The 16,250-nt window shown below is 39.2% G+C and overlaps 2 protein-coding genes and 1 non-coding gene across 3 annotated transcripts; 2 read left to right on the top strand and 1 right to left on the bottom strand.

Moving 5' to 3' along the window:
* Positions 1 to 6,205: 6,205 nt before the first annotated feature.
* LOC104773272 (UDP-glycosyltransferase 79B8) lies at positions 6,206 to 7,841 on the bottom strand. Its single transcript, XM_010497849.2, has one exon. The coding sequence runs from the start codon at positions 7,681 to 7,683 to the stop codon at positions 6,355 to 6,357; it is 1,329 nt and encodes a 442-aa protein (XP_010496151.1). The 5' UTR covers positions 7,684 to 7,841; the 3' UTR covers positions 6,206 to 6,354.
* Positions 7,842 to 10,444: 2,603 nt separating this feature from the next.
* On the top strand, positions 10,445 to 11,437 carry LOC147940131 (uncharacterized). The gene has a single exon (XM_087461159.1). The coding sequence runs from the start codon at positions 10,445 to 10,447 to the stop codon at positions 11,435 to 11,437; it is 993 nt and encodes a 330-aa protein (XP_087317285.1).
* Positions 11,438 to 13,864: 2,427 nt separating this feature from the next.
* LOC147940130 (small nucleolar RNA R71) lies at positions 13,865 to 13,971 on the top strand. The gene has a single exon (XR_015564838.1). It is a non-coding gene; the product is annotated as a small nucleolar RNA R71 (small nucleolar RNA).
* Positions 13,972 to 16,250: the final 2,279 nt, after the last annotated feature.

Raw genomic sequence — 16,250 nt, 5'->3', positions numbered from 1 at the left:
CTCGTAATGTCGATCATTTGATCACCTGATCCAACTAGCGGTTGAATCACCGATCAACCCTCGATCGATCCATCCATTGGCGCGGATCGTCGATGATCTTTCGGTCGGTCCGACTCTATGATTGAAACGTCGATCATCCCGCGATCAGTCCGACTCTATGATTGAACCGTCTCTTATCCTTCGATCAGTTCGACCGGATTGTCGAACTGTCGCTCGTCTCATCGTACCTTCGATAGAGAGGTAGCATGCGCATCAGTTCGGACGAGTATCTAAGTACTCGCCGAGCCGCACCCTCTTTTCTTCTTTGGCATAGATGGACGATAGATGGATGATGGTGTGTTGAATGGGCTTGGCGTCCATCCTTATATAGGTCGCCAAGGGGTGTGTTCCATGAAAGTACACGCCCATTCTTCACCCCCTTTTCGATGGGTCGCGTGTCGCACCCTTCCAATGGTGATCGATCATGCTACCGAGCTACCACACTCCTCCAGCTCGAGTGTTAGCTGACCGGACCACCCAGATAGGTCAGCACCGTATCAGTTCACAAAGCTGAGTTGAGTTGTCGGCCAGCTCGTCCAGCTGAGCTAGTTAGTGTACCTGCTGGTGTTTCTAAGCTCAGCTAGGCTAGCTAGTTCATCGAGCATGTTTAGCTCGTTCAGCTTATATTCCAGCTGGTTGAGCTAGTAGCTTTGCTACTTAAGCTCATCTAGCTATCATTTTTTGTAAAACAAACTGCCGTCCTTTAGGATCGCGAGACGCGAGCGTTACAAGTCTACCCCCATAAAATGAATTCATCCTCGAATTCGGTGAGTGTAAAGATTCCCGACTTTTTTCCACTCGAGACTTGATCTATTCTCAATCTTGCTCTTTTTGGGACTTGGTCTTTTTTCCTTGATTTGCGTCTTTTCCGACGCAATCTATTTCCCTTGATATTGGTCAGTCTCCGAATAGATCATGTCTTTTCCCATCCTAGTTCCATCCCAACTACGGCAATTTCCCGACCATAGTCCTTCCCGGATGCGATCGTCATTCACGACCTTTGGTCAACGTTTTCCTGACCTTTGGTCGTTAAACTATGTTTTCCCGACCTTCTTGTCGATATGCTATGTGTTCGACATTTTGAACAATCGCTTGATTCACGAGCGCATCTTGGCGAACATTTTTCCATTCCCAAGCATGTTTTCGATCTTATCAGAGATTTCCATTTCGTCTGAACACATAGCATAATCGCGTACGTCCTCACCATGCTCTGATACCAACTTCAAAAACCCTGACCTGGACATCTCGACGTCCGCGATCATGACTTTCGTTCGGCCCCATTCGTGGCCGAACATCCATTGATTTAACACTTTTACTTAGCTTTGGCTCGTGGCCTTAATTTGTAACCCTTTATACGCAGCGGAATATAATCTTTACCTTTGACCCATCCCTTTGTGACTTAGCCATACAACCAACCAACTCCATAGGCCTTGCACACATCAGGGATAGGGACTTATAGTCCTTTCAGAGCACAGTGATTGGTTGCGCTATCGACTTCCCGAACCACTCATGTTCTCGAAGCTTGGCACTAGACATACCGTTAGTTGACCCATCGGTCATACCATTGAACTCTGTCGACTTTTTGGTCTTGGTATCAAAACCAGGTCCGACCCATAATCGAATTGTCGATCAACCACTGACCAGGTCGATACTTCCGAATGACTTGTCGACCACCCGACCGATCAATCTAACCTATGGCTCATAATATCGATCATTTGATTACCTGATCCGACTAGCGGTTGAATCACCGATCAACCCTCGATCGATCCGTCCATTGGCGCGGATTGTCGATGATCTTTCGGTCGGTCCGACTCTCTGATTGAAACGTCGATCATCCCGCTATCAGTCCAACTCTATGATCAAACCGTCTCTTATCCTTCGATTTGTTCGACCTGATTGTCGAACTGTTGCTCGTCTTATCGTACCTTCGATAGAGAGGTAGCATGTGCATAAGTTCGGACAAGTATCTAAGTACTCGCCGAGCCGCACCCTCTTTTCTTCTTAGGCATAGATGAACGATGGATGGATGATGGTGTGTTGAATGGGCTGGGTGTCCATCCCTTATATAGGTCGCCAAGGGGTGTGTTCCATGAAAGTACACGCCCATTCTTTGCCCCTTTTCGATGGGTCTCGTCTCTTTGAAGAGTCGCAGCCTTCCGATGGTGATCGCTCATGCTACCGAGCTACCACACTCCTCCAGCTCGAGTGTTAGCTGACCGTACCACCCAGATGGGTCAGCATTGGATCAGTTCACCGAGATGAGTTGAGCTGTCAGTCAGCTCGCCCAGCTGTTCTAGCTAGTGTACTTGTTGGTGTTTCTAAGCTCAACTAGGCTAGCTAGTTCATCGAGCATGTTTAGCTCGTTCAACTTATATTCTAGCTGGTTGAGCTAGTAGCTTTGCTACTTAAGCTCATCTAGCTATCATTTTTTTAAAAACAAACTGCCCTCCTTTAGGATCGTGAGACGCGAGCGTTACAAGTCTACCCCCCTTAAAATGAATTTGTCCTCGAATTTGGTGGGTGTAAAGATTCCCGATATTTGTCCACTCGAGACTTGATCTATTCTCGATCTTGCTCTTTTTGGGACTTGGTCATTTTTCCTTGATTTGCGTCTTTTCCGACGCAATATGTTTCCCTTGATCTTGGTCAGTCTCTGAATAGAACAAGTCTTTTCCCATCCTAGTTCCATCCCAACTAGGACAATTTCTCGACCATGGTCCTTCCCGGACGCGATCGTCATTCACGACCTTTGGTTGATATGCTATGTGTTCGATATTTTGAACAATCGCTCGATTCACGAGCGTATCTTGGTCAACATTTTCCCGTTCTCAAGCATGTTTTCGATCTTATCAGAGATTTCCATTTCGTATGAATACATAGCATAATTGCGTACGTCCTCACCATGCTCTGATACCAACATGAAAGATCTTGACCCAGACGTCTCGACGTCCGCGATCATGGCTTTCGTTCGGCCCCATTCGCGGCTGAACATCCATTGATTTAACACTTTTACTTAGCTTTGGCTCGTGACATTACTTTGTAAATCTTTATACGCAGCGGAATATAATCTTTACCTTTGACCCATCCCTTTGTGACTTACCCATACAACCAACCAACTCCATAGGCTTTGCACACATCAGGGATAGGGACTTATAGTCCTTTCGGTGCACAGTGATTGGTTGCGCTATTGACTTTCCGGACCACTCATGTTCTCGAAGTTTGGCACTATCCATACCGTTAGTTGACCCATCGGTCATACCATTGCACTTCGTCGACTTTTTGGTCTTGGTATCAGAACCAGGTCCGATCGAACGATTCGACCCCATAATCGAATTGCCGATCAAACACTGAACAGGGCGATACTTCTGAACGCCTTGTCGAGCACCCGACCACTCAATCCAACCTACGGCTCGTATTATCGATCATTTGATCACCCAATCCGACTAGCGGTTGAATCACCGATGAACCCTTGATTGATCCATCCATTGGCGCGAATCGTCGATGACCTTTCGATCGGTCTGACTCTATGATCGAACCGTCGATCATCCTACGATCAGCCCAACTCTATGATTGAACTGTCGCTTATCCTTCGATCAGTTCGACCTGATAGTCAAACCATCACTCGTCTCATCGTATCTTCGATAGAGAGGTAGCATGCGCATCAGTTCGGACGAGTATCGAAGTAATCGCCAAACCCCCCTTTTCTTCTTAGGCAGAGATGGACGATGGATGGATGATGGAGTGTTGAATGGGCTGGGCGTCCATCCCTTATATAGGACGCCAATGGGTGTGTTCCATGAAAGGACACACCCATTCCTCGCCCCTTTTTGATGGATCGCATCTCTTTGAAGAGTCGCACCCTTCCGATGGTGATCGCTCATGCTACCGAGCTACCACAATCCTCCAGCTCGAGTGTTAGCTGACCGGACCACCCAGCTGGGTCAGCACCGTATCAGTTCACCGAGCTAAGTTGAGCTGTCAGCCAGCTCATCCAGCTGAGCTAGCTAGTGTACCAGCTGGTGTAGTTATGCTCAGCTAGGCTAGCTAGTTCATCGAGCTTGTTGAGCTCGTTCAGCTTATATTTCAGATGGTTGAGCTAGTAGCTTAGCTACTTAAGCTCATCTAGCTATCATTTTCAATAAAACAAACTGCCCTCCTTTAGGATCGCGGGACATGGGCGTTACAAGAGTCCTCATCATTTGTTGCATTGCAAGAGAAAATGAAGGAAGCTCAACGTAGAATTGAAGAACAAGTTTCCTATAATACAAAACGTGATGCTGAGATTGCTGCTTGTGAAGCAGAACATTCCAAAGTTGTGGATGAGCAACCGAAGAAGATAAAGCACATGGAAAAGTACGTGCGCCAAACTGATAAGACCTTTGTGAAATTCCTTGTGTTTGAATCAAGTGATCCATCCACCAAGCCTCCAACATAAAGACCATCTCCTTCTTAGGTTACTTATCTCTATTTCTTAACTCTCAAGAACTTGTCATTTTGGTGTATGTGTTGTTCCTTGTGACTTGTGAGAATCTTAGTTTTAGAATGATCATTTTGGTTGTCTCTTTTGGTTATTTTACAGGTGGTCTACTTTTGGTTATTGCACATATGGTAAACTTTTGGTTATTACAAATGTGGTCTACTTGTGGTGATTGCAAATGTTGTGAACTTTTAAGTTTTTCATTGATTAGAAATTCGAGTTATAATACAAAACCAAGAAAAACGATTATGGTTTTTAATCACTATAGTCGTCAAACCAGTCTTTAAGTAGTCACCACATAGTAATCAAGTAGTCTTAATGTAGTAGTCAAGTAGTCACAAATATTTAACGACTACATCACAACTACTCTTAAACTACTCTCGTTCACATCGAATTAATCGTAACAATGTTGTAAAATAGTCGTAAATATTTAACGACTACATTACAACTACTATTAAAAAACTTCTGTTCACATCGTATTAATCGTAAAAATATCATAAAATAGTCGTAAATATTTACGACGATATTACGACTACTTTTACGACTACGGTGTTTAGTCGTAACATGGTTGCTATTTACCGACTATTTTATGATTGTTTCTTACCGACTAATGATTTACGACTACAATAATGACTACAGTGATTAGTCGTAAAATAGTTGTTATATCTGATTTAGCGACTACTAGGTGACTATAAGTGCAGCCGTCTGTTTTCTTTTAGTGTGAGAAGAGCAAAAGGACTTTTGATTTTTTTCTTTACCTATTTTACTTACGATAGTTTGAGCTGATATATTATGGCATTGATGCTCCAGCTTCGAATCAGCTAAGCACGAGTTGGGAGCTTATGTCTTAAGATGTGAATAATGCATTAGCATTGTCTTGCATATTAATATGCTTTCTTCCTCATATTGGCTCTTTGTTTTGTATATTTTTCTTCAATCTATCTTCGGTAGGTAAATGATTTGTCATTTTATATGATTAGGTTTTTCTTCAAATTAAATTGATTATACTATACAAGATAAATAGAGATTTTTGGTGGTCGAGGTAACTTTGACATTCATCGGAATGACAACTATTGTTGTTGTCATTGCCGACACTTTTGCATGAAGTTGAGTTTATCTTTGACAGTTGCCTCACGATGGATTCATCATTGTACAAAAAAAGAACATATTGCATGCAAACTTGCATAAGATTTGAATAAAATTACGGTTGCCTAGTGTGGACCATCTCAAATTTAGCAATCAATTATTTTTGTTTTTTAAATGCGTTATTTTTGTAAAATGGTAATTTAGCACTTATGAAATTTAACAGATAAAATGCAAACATTTTGTGGAAGTAATTGTTTAAATACTTACTTGTTATTTACATGATTTTTTTAGGAAAATAAATATATAACAAAATATTGAATTAATAAACGATTTAAAAGTTTTTAGAATTAATAAGTGTCATTTTCATTTTCTTTCCACTTTCTCCTTGTTTTTTCAGAATCCGATTAACCAAATATATTACTCAATCTTTGTGAAAAAAATTAACTCATCAAATTATTAATTAAATAAAAACTAAAATATTGGATTTTCAGTATTGTTGTTTTTAGTCAAACAATCTTTTGTCATTAATGTCATTTGTTAGTTCTATTATAATACAATTCATACAGTTGTAAATTTATATCACTACAAATTTGGGAATTAGGCTAGGTAACGACATTTCCTTTCAAATTTATTATAGTTCAAAAATAATTATTCGTAAACCAAAATTTCTAAAATCTAAAAGCGTCTCAACTCTCAACCTTAAAATATGGATTTAATATTATTACAAGTCTTCAACATACAGTAATCACTAATCAGATCAGTTCCTCTTGTAATGCCTCTACAAAGCTATCAACGTAACCAGTCAATAATCCAGGACTAACAAGAATCTCCTTCAATTTAGCGTGGTTACTCCTCACTAGCTTCCCGAGGTCGCTGTCTTTATCCATCACAGACTTGACCGCATCTCTTAAGCTCTCTTTTGAAAACCATCCTGTTTTTTCCCTCAACACTTCTACGGAGACCTCGAATTCGTCAGTCAACAACCTTGTGAAGAGAACTTGATCATGTAAAAATGGAAGCAAAACCATTTGGCAATCAGTCATCAGACACTCCCATATTGCTCCTGGACCGCAATGGTTCACAAAGCAGCCTACTGATGGATGAGACAGTATCAATGGTTGCTGCACCCATCCTCCCCAAACGACACCACGCCCCTTCACTCGCTCTTCGAACCCTTCTGGTAAACCTTCTTGGACCGTTGATGATCCTTTCGGTGGCTTTACCGCTAAAAGAAAGGGTAAACCTGTCAGCTCCATCCCTAAGCAGAGTTCTTGAAATTGATCCTTCTCAAGAACGATTTGGCTGCCAAGTGCACAAAATACAACTGAACGCGGTGGGAACCCGCTCAGAAAATGACTCCAGCGTTGTTCTAGTGGTTTACTTGTGTCGGGCTCAGGGAGCATTGGACCAGTCAAGAGAACCTTCTTTTGGTATTGATGCGCTATATAGTCGCAGAATTTACCTTCGATGTCTTTGCATGTCCTCAATGCAATGATATCACATCTCTTAAAACCAGTAGTGATCTGATGATAAAGTCTCTTGTAGAAGATCGACAATTTTGCTATGGCATGAGCATCGTTTTCACCGAGACGCACCTTCGATGAAGGATAACCCGGTGGAGGAACACCGCAAGCACCACCAGGGACCTGGTCATGAGCTATAGTTGTTGCAGATACTATGATGTAACTCACAGTCTTGATCAAAAGCTCTTTCGCCACTTCTGGAATCCAGTGAGCAAAATCGAAGAAGATCAAATCCGGTCTCAAAGCACGAACCGCAGCTTCAACCTGATCGCGAGTGAGATCTAAGACTTCGCACAATAAATTATCCTCCGAAATTGAGATATCCGAGGTTGTCTCGGCACCACGAGGGAGGCCATTGACATGAGGGACGGTGAGAGGGTGAAAGACAATACTGTCTGGGAACAGGTTGTGATGTTCCACCTGCTTTTGAGCTTTCTTAGGCAGCAAGAATGTAACTCGGTGACCTTTCTCAGCTAGTTTGTTTGCAAGATGTAAAAAAGGAATCATATGACCAAAAGCAAACCAGGGGAACATAAAAGCATGGAATTTTGAATCCATTTTGTTTCCCCAAATTGTAAAAAGAAACAAAACAAAACAACTAAACAAAGTATTCAAGAATTCAAAAAGAAGTATAAGCTTTTTTTTCCTTCGTCTCTTGCTTTGATTGTTGTGCTGTGAAACACCCTTATATGAACTTGGGAGACAGGCTTGGTGGATTAAAATATTTAGTGGAAGTTAGTGGATTACAGAAGCACATGATTAAAATATATAGTGGAAGTTAGTGGATTATAGAAGCAAATGTGTAGATTAGACCTAGACATTCGGTTAACTATTTGGTTTCGATTTGGTTTTGTTTGATTTTAGTTAATTTAGATATAGTAACATAATAACTATTTGGATATTTTAAAAAATTCGATTATGTTTCTTTTGATAACCATAACTAACATAAACCAAATAAACCTAATATAACAAAAGTAACCGGATATAACCAATATTAACCAAAAATACAATAATAAAAATAAAAAAAGGGAAAAATATTGATTCCATTTTACAAAATTGTATTTAATTTTGTAAATTCAAAATAATAACTTTTTAATATATTGATTATTTAAAGTATTTAATTGTCTTCAATGTAGAAATAATTAAAATTTTAAGTTTATTTTATAGTTTTGCATAATATTAAGTACTAGAATATGTACTCACGCGCGCGAGATTTTAATTTTAAAAAATGAGTTAAGAACCTCACTGGAAGAGTAAAAAATATTTTCGACAATCTTCTGACCTTTTATCCCTAGAAGAGTTCATTCTATATTAATATCTCATATTAATATCTCATGAAAACATCTTTTTAAAAGTTCTTACGTCGAGTGTCGATCGTCGGCCTAATTATAGAGATCATTTAAATATATCGATAGCCCAAATTAAACGCAACTATACAAAGTTTCATGAACATTTTTATTGTTATGTCGCTACAACTGGTTGTCCAAGTGCATCACCTGTCATAATAGAATTTCCGACCAAGTCAAGAATTCTTAAATGGTGAAACGGTTAAACTCGACAATGAATATCCGTTCACTAATCCAAGTTACATATTTTTTATAAAACTCATATGTTATTTTCAGATGTTAATTTTGGATGCAATCTTAGTTTTTGTCTTCTCAAAAAAACATACTGTACTTTAAATATGTTATGACTGTCAATGTTTTGGATTAAAAGCATTTGATAAAATTAATGAAATCTCAAGCTTGTTATATATATATGTGTGTGTGTGTATATATTATTTTATAGAATTGTACCTCCACTTGATAATATGTCTTATGAGATATGCTACACAACTTGTCACTTTTGTAACGGCTTGCATATCATTATTTCAAAATTCTTTTTCATAGTTTTCCCAAAAATTGTGACCTTTACAATGTTTTCATTTTAGATCAAAACTTTTAAGTTGAGTTGAGTAATTAATCTTTTATTTTTCTTTAAGTGTTATAATAGATCTTTGTAGTATATGTTTCTTAAAAACTAATGTTTCACTTCAACTTTATTTTTATGTTTAGAATTTTATAAATACAATTACATAACTGTTTTTCTACTTTACCGTGCATTAGAATCTTACTTCCATTTTAAATCTCAATAACTCATTCTAAATTTTGGAATATGATCATTTTTTTGTTAAAATTTGCATAACAACATTATTACTAAAACAAATTCATAGTATTACTTTTACTATTTTAAAATTTCATTTATATTACTTAATTCATTTTATATAGTTATGTTTTTTTTATTTACTAAAAAGATTATATTTTTGATTTTAAAATTTTAAAATTTAATTAATTTATGTTCTTTTTACTACTATTAGTTATAAATAATAAATATGCAATGAATGGATATTTAAAATAGTATTTTATAACACAAAAAATATATATAACATTGTTTAGCTGGATGTTGATGTGGAGGAAAGAGAAAAGAGAAAATATAACTTTATATATATATAATATATAGATATTATATTTGGTATTTTCTAGATTTTCAGATATTTTGGTTAATTATTTAATTGTCGGTTCAGTTTGGTTTTGGTTAGTATGAATATAGGATTTTACTAAATATTCAGTTATTCGAAGAATTTCGGTTTAGTTTTGGTTTAATTTTTTTGATTCAGTTCGGTCGATTATTTGGTTACTGGTTATTTTGGGCAGCTATAAGGAAAACAATTGACTTATCAAAAAGAGCACTACAAAAACCAAGTCACAAGATCACTACTTGAAAAGATAGCCAATAATTCACTAAAAAAATAAACAAGTCACAAGAGAGGCAAGAAGAACAAGTGTCAAAAGAAAACAATAGAATTAAGGGCACAGGAAAAAACATGTCACAAGACAAGACAGCGAAGAAGAAGTTACAAAATCAATCTTAATGGATCCAACAATAATTAAGAAGAGAATTACTGCTTTGTTTTTCTTTTCTTTGACCACTTGCTTTGATTCTTCTTCATTGAAATAGGACAGATCAGGTGAAATAGGACAAGATTAGGTGAAGCAATCAACGTGATAAATGAGTGAATGACGCTGATTATTATATTTTAAAAAAAATCGAAAATACATATTAAAAATTGACAATAGAACATAAACGTCGATATATATGCCGTGATTGTAGCTATCCATGTTCTTTTTTTCAAAGTATTTAATTCTTGTGTGTGTGTGTTTTTTTTTCAATCATCTATACTAGCTGTTTCTGTAATGCTTCTATAAAGTTATTGACATAACAATTCATAATTACTAGTCCGAATACAACATTAAGTAGCTTAGTACTCTCTAATGATATGATGGAGAACGAAGCGAATGCTGTAGGTCAAGAGGTGATTATGATGGAGATTGGTGAGAAGGGGAGGCCACCGGGAGATCCACCGGATAGTTCAGGATCATGGGTGGACAGGGTGAAGGGGAGTGCTGTTGGGGGAACTCCTTCACCGGAGAGTGTGTTGGATGCGGCGTTCGTAACAGAACGAGTGAGATTGGAGTTCCCGGATTGTAAGGAGGGAGAACCAGTTATCACGATTGCAGAGGAAGTGATTGAAGCAATGAAGGGTCTATGGAAGAATTGTATGATCGTGAAGGTCTTGGGGATTCACATACCGATAGCAGTCATGAGTCGGAAGCTGCAGGAGATGTGGAAGCCAAAGGGAGCCATGTTTGTTCTGGATTTATCCCGCCAATTTTTTATGGTCCGATTTGATCTGGAAGAGGAGTATGTAGCGGCACTGACAGGAGGGCCTTGGAGGGTGTTCGGGCATTGCTTGTTAGTCCAGGACTGGTCACCCCGTTTTGATCCATTAAAGGATGATATTGTGACCACGCCGGTTTGGATTCGGTTGTCCAACCTTCCGTTAACCTATTATCACCAATCTATCCTGTTGGCTATTGTACGAGGGTTGGGGAAGCCTGTTCGGATAGATGCGAACACTACCAATTTTGAGAGGGCTCATTTTGCCAGGATTTGTGTTGAGGTAAACTTATCCAAACCGCTGAAAGGTTTAGTGGTTGTAAATGGAGACAGATTTTTCGTGGCATATGAGGGTCTGCCAAAAATTTGTTCACTGTGTGGGATGTATGGGCATTTGATACACGCATGTCCCAAACGGGTAGTCGAGAAGGAAGGGATTCCGGTGGTGGTGGAAACAACGGTGTCTAGTTTTGAGTCCATTTCCACCGACGTCCTTCGTTTTTGGTGGATTCACACCATCCAATCGCTCAGAGTAAATTTGCTCACCGGTCAAAGACTCAGGTGGATACTCTCTCATAGCGTCTTTACCTTTTAAGAAGTCTTTATTATTCCGCCTAAGAGGATGACCATGAGGAAGAATTCTCCGGTGACAATCAAACCAACATGTCTTCCTTCCATTAGGTAGATAAAAAGACTTTGTATCGTCCATGCAAACTGGACAAGACAATTTACCATGTGTTGTCCATCCAGATAACATGTCATACGCCGGGAAATCGCTGATCGTCCACATCAGCGCTGCTTTTAGATTAAAATTTTGACTCAAGGACACATCGTACGCATCAACTCCAGTAGACCACAACTCTTTTAACTCCTCAATAAGAGGTTGGAGAAATATTTCGAGACTAGCTAACGGATGATTTGGCCCAGAATTCAGAATTGTAAGAAACAAATACTCGGTATACATGCACATACTAGGGGTAGATTATATGGCGTCAAGATCACAGGCCATAAAGAATGATTTCGAGATATCCCAAATGGATGGAACCCATCGGTACATAATCCAAGATACACGTTACGGGGTTCTTCGGCAAAACGAGGATTTTGTTCTTGAAAATACCTCCACTCTGCTGCATCAGAAAGATTATTCATTTCTCCATCCTTTGTTTAGTGCTCGACATGTCATTTCATTGCTGCTGCAGTCTTGTGGCTTTGATACATTCTCTTCAATCTATCAGCAATAGGCAGATACCACATACGACTATATGGTACTTTGGTTCTACGTCGGCCCTCCCGAGGCTTCCATCTTTGTGCACCACAAAACAGACATTTATCTTCCTTTTTGTCATCTTTCCAAAATATCATACAATTGTTAATACAAACATCAATTGTATGATATGGGAGGCCTAACTTGCGCATCAATTTTTCTGTCTGATAATGTGAACCAGTAGCCTGGTTTCCTTCTGGTAGATAATCAGTCAACATTTCACAAACCGTATCCACTAACTTTTCACTCATATTATAATCTGCCTTATTTTGCATGACTCTAGCAGCTAGGGATAATTATGAGTGACCTTCATGACAACCATCATATAATAGATTTTTTGCACCTTCTAACAAGTCGTAGAATTTCTTGGAATGGTTAAGTACTGGTTCCTCTACATTCTGATAACTACCATCTTGATGATAATTATCATCTAAACTTATGTTATTATGAAATGCATCATTCACCATATCCACATATCTATCTCTTACCACATTACCCACTTCTTCATTCCCACTTATAAATGTCGGATCTACATAACTCGTTTCTATGCCCATATTAATTTCTTTCCCATGTTTATACCAAACATAATAATCTGCCATAAACCCATAGCAAAAAAAAATGATTCCAACTTGTACCCCCCGGAAGACGCCTACCGTTTTTGCACTTATCACAAGGACAATGAAACTTACCACCATTATTTTGTGCTATACGCTGGCTATTTGCAAAAGCCATGAACTCCTCTACCCCGGTGCTGAACTCTTCCATGAAATTTCTCGTCACTTCATCAAGCCTCTTATACATCCACTCCCGAAAATGACTATAATTACAACTTCCCGCCATTATTAAAAACCTTTCACTCTTGTTTTTTTTTTCTCTCTATTTTTTTTTCACTCTCGATTTTTTTTTTCTCACTCTCGATTTTTTTCTTATTAATGCTCTTTCTTGTGGTGTGAATGAAATAAGAAACAAAGGTGTGGTATATATAGAGTTCTTTGGCGACTACTTACCGACTATTTCGCGACTGTGATGTGACTCAAACTAACAGTCGCAAAAAAACAAAGCTTACCAACCCCCAAACGAATAAAATGTGTTTCTTTTTGGCCGACATGTTTACGACTCGCCTCATTAGTCGGTTAGTAGTCACTTATTTGCCGACTAACAGATGTGGTCGTATGTTAGTCGCCAATTTAACGACTCGCCGCAGTAGTCCCCATGTAGTCGCCAAATTAGCTACTCTAAGGTGACGATATTATTTTCTTGTCTTTCAGTCGTTAAATTATCGCTAATTAACGACTACTAAACCAACTACTCAATTCAGTTGGTAAATAACGACTAACTTACGACTAATAATGAGCAGTTGTAAAGTAGTGGGTAAGCAGTCGGTATATAGTCACTAAATTTGGCGACTACGTGTTTAGTCGCCAATCGTAGTCGTAAATGTCCTGTTTTCTTGTAGTGAAAGGGTCATCCTCAGATACAAAGTGGACGCTCTTCTGCTGACTTAGCAAGATGTGCTCGAGCTTCTCATTAACATTCTTGAGGTCTTTCTTGTACTTCTTCTCAGAACCAGCGTCTCCTTGGACTGTGCGATCGTAGTCTCCATTGTAGTTGCCATCAGCCTCGGCGAGATTTTCAACGAGTTCCCAACCTTCATCTACGTCCTTGTTATGGAAGTTCCCATTTGACGCATTGTCAAGCAGCATGCGTATCTTTAGAAGTACACCACGGTAGAGAGTGCTCAGCAGCGACTCGTTGCTGAATCCATGGTGTGGGCATTGGCTCTGGTAACTCTTGAAATGCTCCCAGGCTTCACATAATTATTCTGAGTTCTTCTGAGTAAAGCTAGAGATTTCATTCTTGAGAAGTGATGTTCTGGATTTGGAGAAGAACTTAGCCAAGAATGCTTTCTTGCTGTCATCCCACATGGTGATGGATCCTTGGGAATGTTTTTCTCCCATTGATGAGAAGAGGCGCATCTTGTAACCATCCTCACTCACTCCATTGATCTTGGTAAGACTGCACAGACGGTCGAACTCATGCAAGGGGTCGATTGGATTCTCCATAGGCAACCCGTGAAACTTGTTTCCTTGGATCATGGAGATCATACCACTTTTGATTTCGAAGTTGTTATTCTGCACGGCAGGAAGAACGATTCCAGCACGCTGAGTGTGAATGTTCAGTGCATCTCCAGCACCAATGTGTCGCGGTCTCGGAATGGGTCTGTTAGGATGTTCAATAGTGACTAGTGCGGGATGATCAGTGAAAGTACGAGCTTGTCGTGGTCGTTGCAACCGATTGATGTCGTCAATAACAGAAAGGAGATTCTGATGTCCTTTTGACCTGGTGTGCATGCAAGGTTGCAATTAACAAGTACATGATATGCAAAAAAAAATAAGCAGACAACCAAAGCAAGTTAGTACTCAGAAGGATAAGTGTAACAGAACTTAATCTTGCAAAACTTAAAATCTCAAATGTAGCATAATGAATCCCAAATGGCAACAGCGCCAAATTGATACTAGAATTTTTGTGTGTCTATCCTAGCAGGTTCAATTAACCTTATGTAGTTGTAGTAGTTAAGGTGTCAATCCAAATGGGATGATGCTAGCAATCAAGATGCAATCAAGCAATCACAAGTCAAGCCAATTCAAAGAATGATTTTATATCTAACAATCCTAGAATGATCATAATGCAAAACGGAAATGAACTACAAAACTAGAAACGAACATGCATGACAAGAAGTAAACATGAGTAAAAACAGAAACGAGTCTAAGAATGAACTAAACAACAAGAATAGAAACGGTCTCAGGAATGCAACAACAATCAGAAAGATAGAAGTCCTAAGGATGGGAGTAATTGATGTCGGTGGAGTCTCCTAGTCTACAGAGTGTGTAACATGCCACAAGCAAACTATCCCTAGAAAATGAACATCACAACTTAGCTAATCCAATCTCTTAGCAAAAGCTACTCAAACTTAAACACTTCCAAACCTAGCTCTCGCTAGAGAAACATGGTCAAGCAGGTGTGACGAACCAGTTCATTCACATCAAGAAACACCCTAGACAGTTAATCTCTTAGGCTAGGAATATAGGTCTCTGACACTAGTTGGTCACACATTTCATCAAACACCTTTTGGCTGTGGAAATGTCTAAGACCTAGTTTCAATTGATCAAAGAGAAACTAGTATTTCTAACTCTAGTCCGGAAGGGAATCATGCGAATCTAAACTTAAACACCGTACATACTAAGATCCTCCACCTAATCTATCCCATCCTCAAGAACTCTAACACTACTCGGATCCAGAAATCATCATCAAGGATATAAACTTATAAAACATTGAATCAAGCATCATCAGTTAGATAAAAATGAGATAAACAACTTGGTAGAAGAAATAAAATGCAAACACTCAATAAGTTCAAAGATATCTGGATTACAAAATCAGATAACGTTTTTGGTGGCTAGGTAAACCTTAAAGGAAAAGGAGATGTCTCATGTAAAGACTTAACAAAATGTATTAACAGTAAAACATGGAAAGCCCTAAAACATAAAACGACAAGATAGAAGGTCGGTTCGGGAATCGGATTGGATGCATCTTCAAAACAAAACCAGGATGTCGGTTTAAGAGCGTGGATTGAGTCGCGTCGTGAGAGTGTCGATCGAGTCGTAGTTTAGGACGTCTGATCGAGTGGCAGCTTGGAAACATCGATCGAGTGGCAGCTTGAAAACGTCGATCGAGTGGCAGCTTAAAAACGTCGATCGAGTGGCCGTTTGAAAAGGTCGATCGAGTGGCAGCTTGAAAAGTGTGGTCTGGGAGCTGCTGATCGAGTCGCATCTTGAGGGTGCTTAGGATCCCTTCTGTGACGTCTTAGTTGAGTCGCTGCTAACTTGTCTGATCGAGTGGGAGCTCTTCTTTGCGTGCAGGTTGAGTTGGAATTTAGAACGTACGTGCATCCACTAAAATGGTGATAACACTTGAACCACGATTCCGATTGGCTTGAAATAAATGGCATTGGAAGGATGAATCAATTCTCTACAGCTTTGATGAGTACATCAAACGCTAAATCCCAAATTAAAATCTTCACTCGACTCGATCAAAGACGTGGAAGGTTGGTCGCTAGGTAGTGTAGATCGAGTCGTTGGACTGCCTT

This window comes from Camelina sativa, chromosome 8 (genome assembly GCF_030686135.1).
Source record: "Camelina sativa cultivar CO46 ecotype springtype chromosome 8, ASM3068613v1".
NCBI classification, from domain to species: Eukaryota; Viridiplantae; Streptophyta; class Magnoliopsida; order Brassicales; family Brassicaceae; genus Camelina; species Camelina sativa.
This window is presented reverse-complemented; position numbering and strand designations above follow the sequence as displayed.

What these genes read in the sequence shown, in the direction of transcription:
- LOC104773272 (XM_010497849.2), bottom strand. Translation starts at nt 7,683, where the DNA reads ATGGATTCAAAATTCCATGCTTTTATGTTCCCCTGGTTTGCTTTTGGT.
- LOC147940131 (XM_087461159.1), top strand. Translation starts at nt 10,445, where the DNA reads ATGGAGAACGAAGCGAATGCTGTAGGTCAAGAGGTGATTATGATGGAG.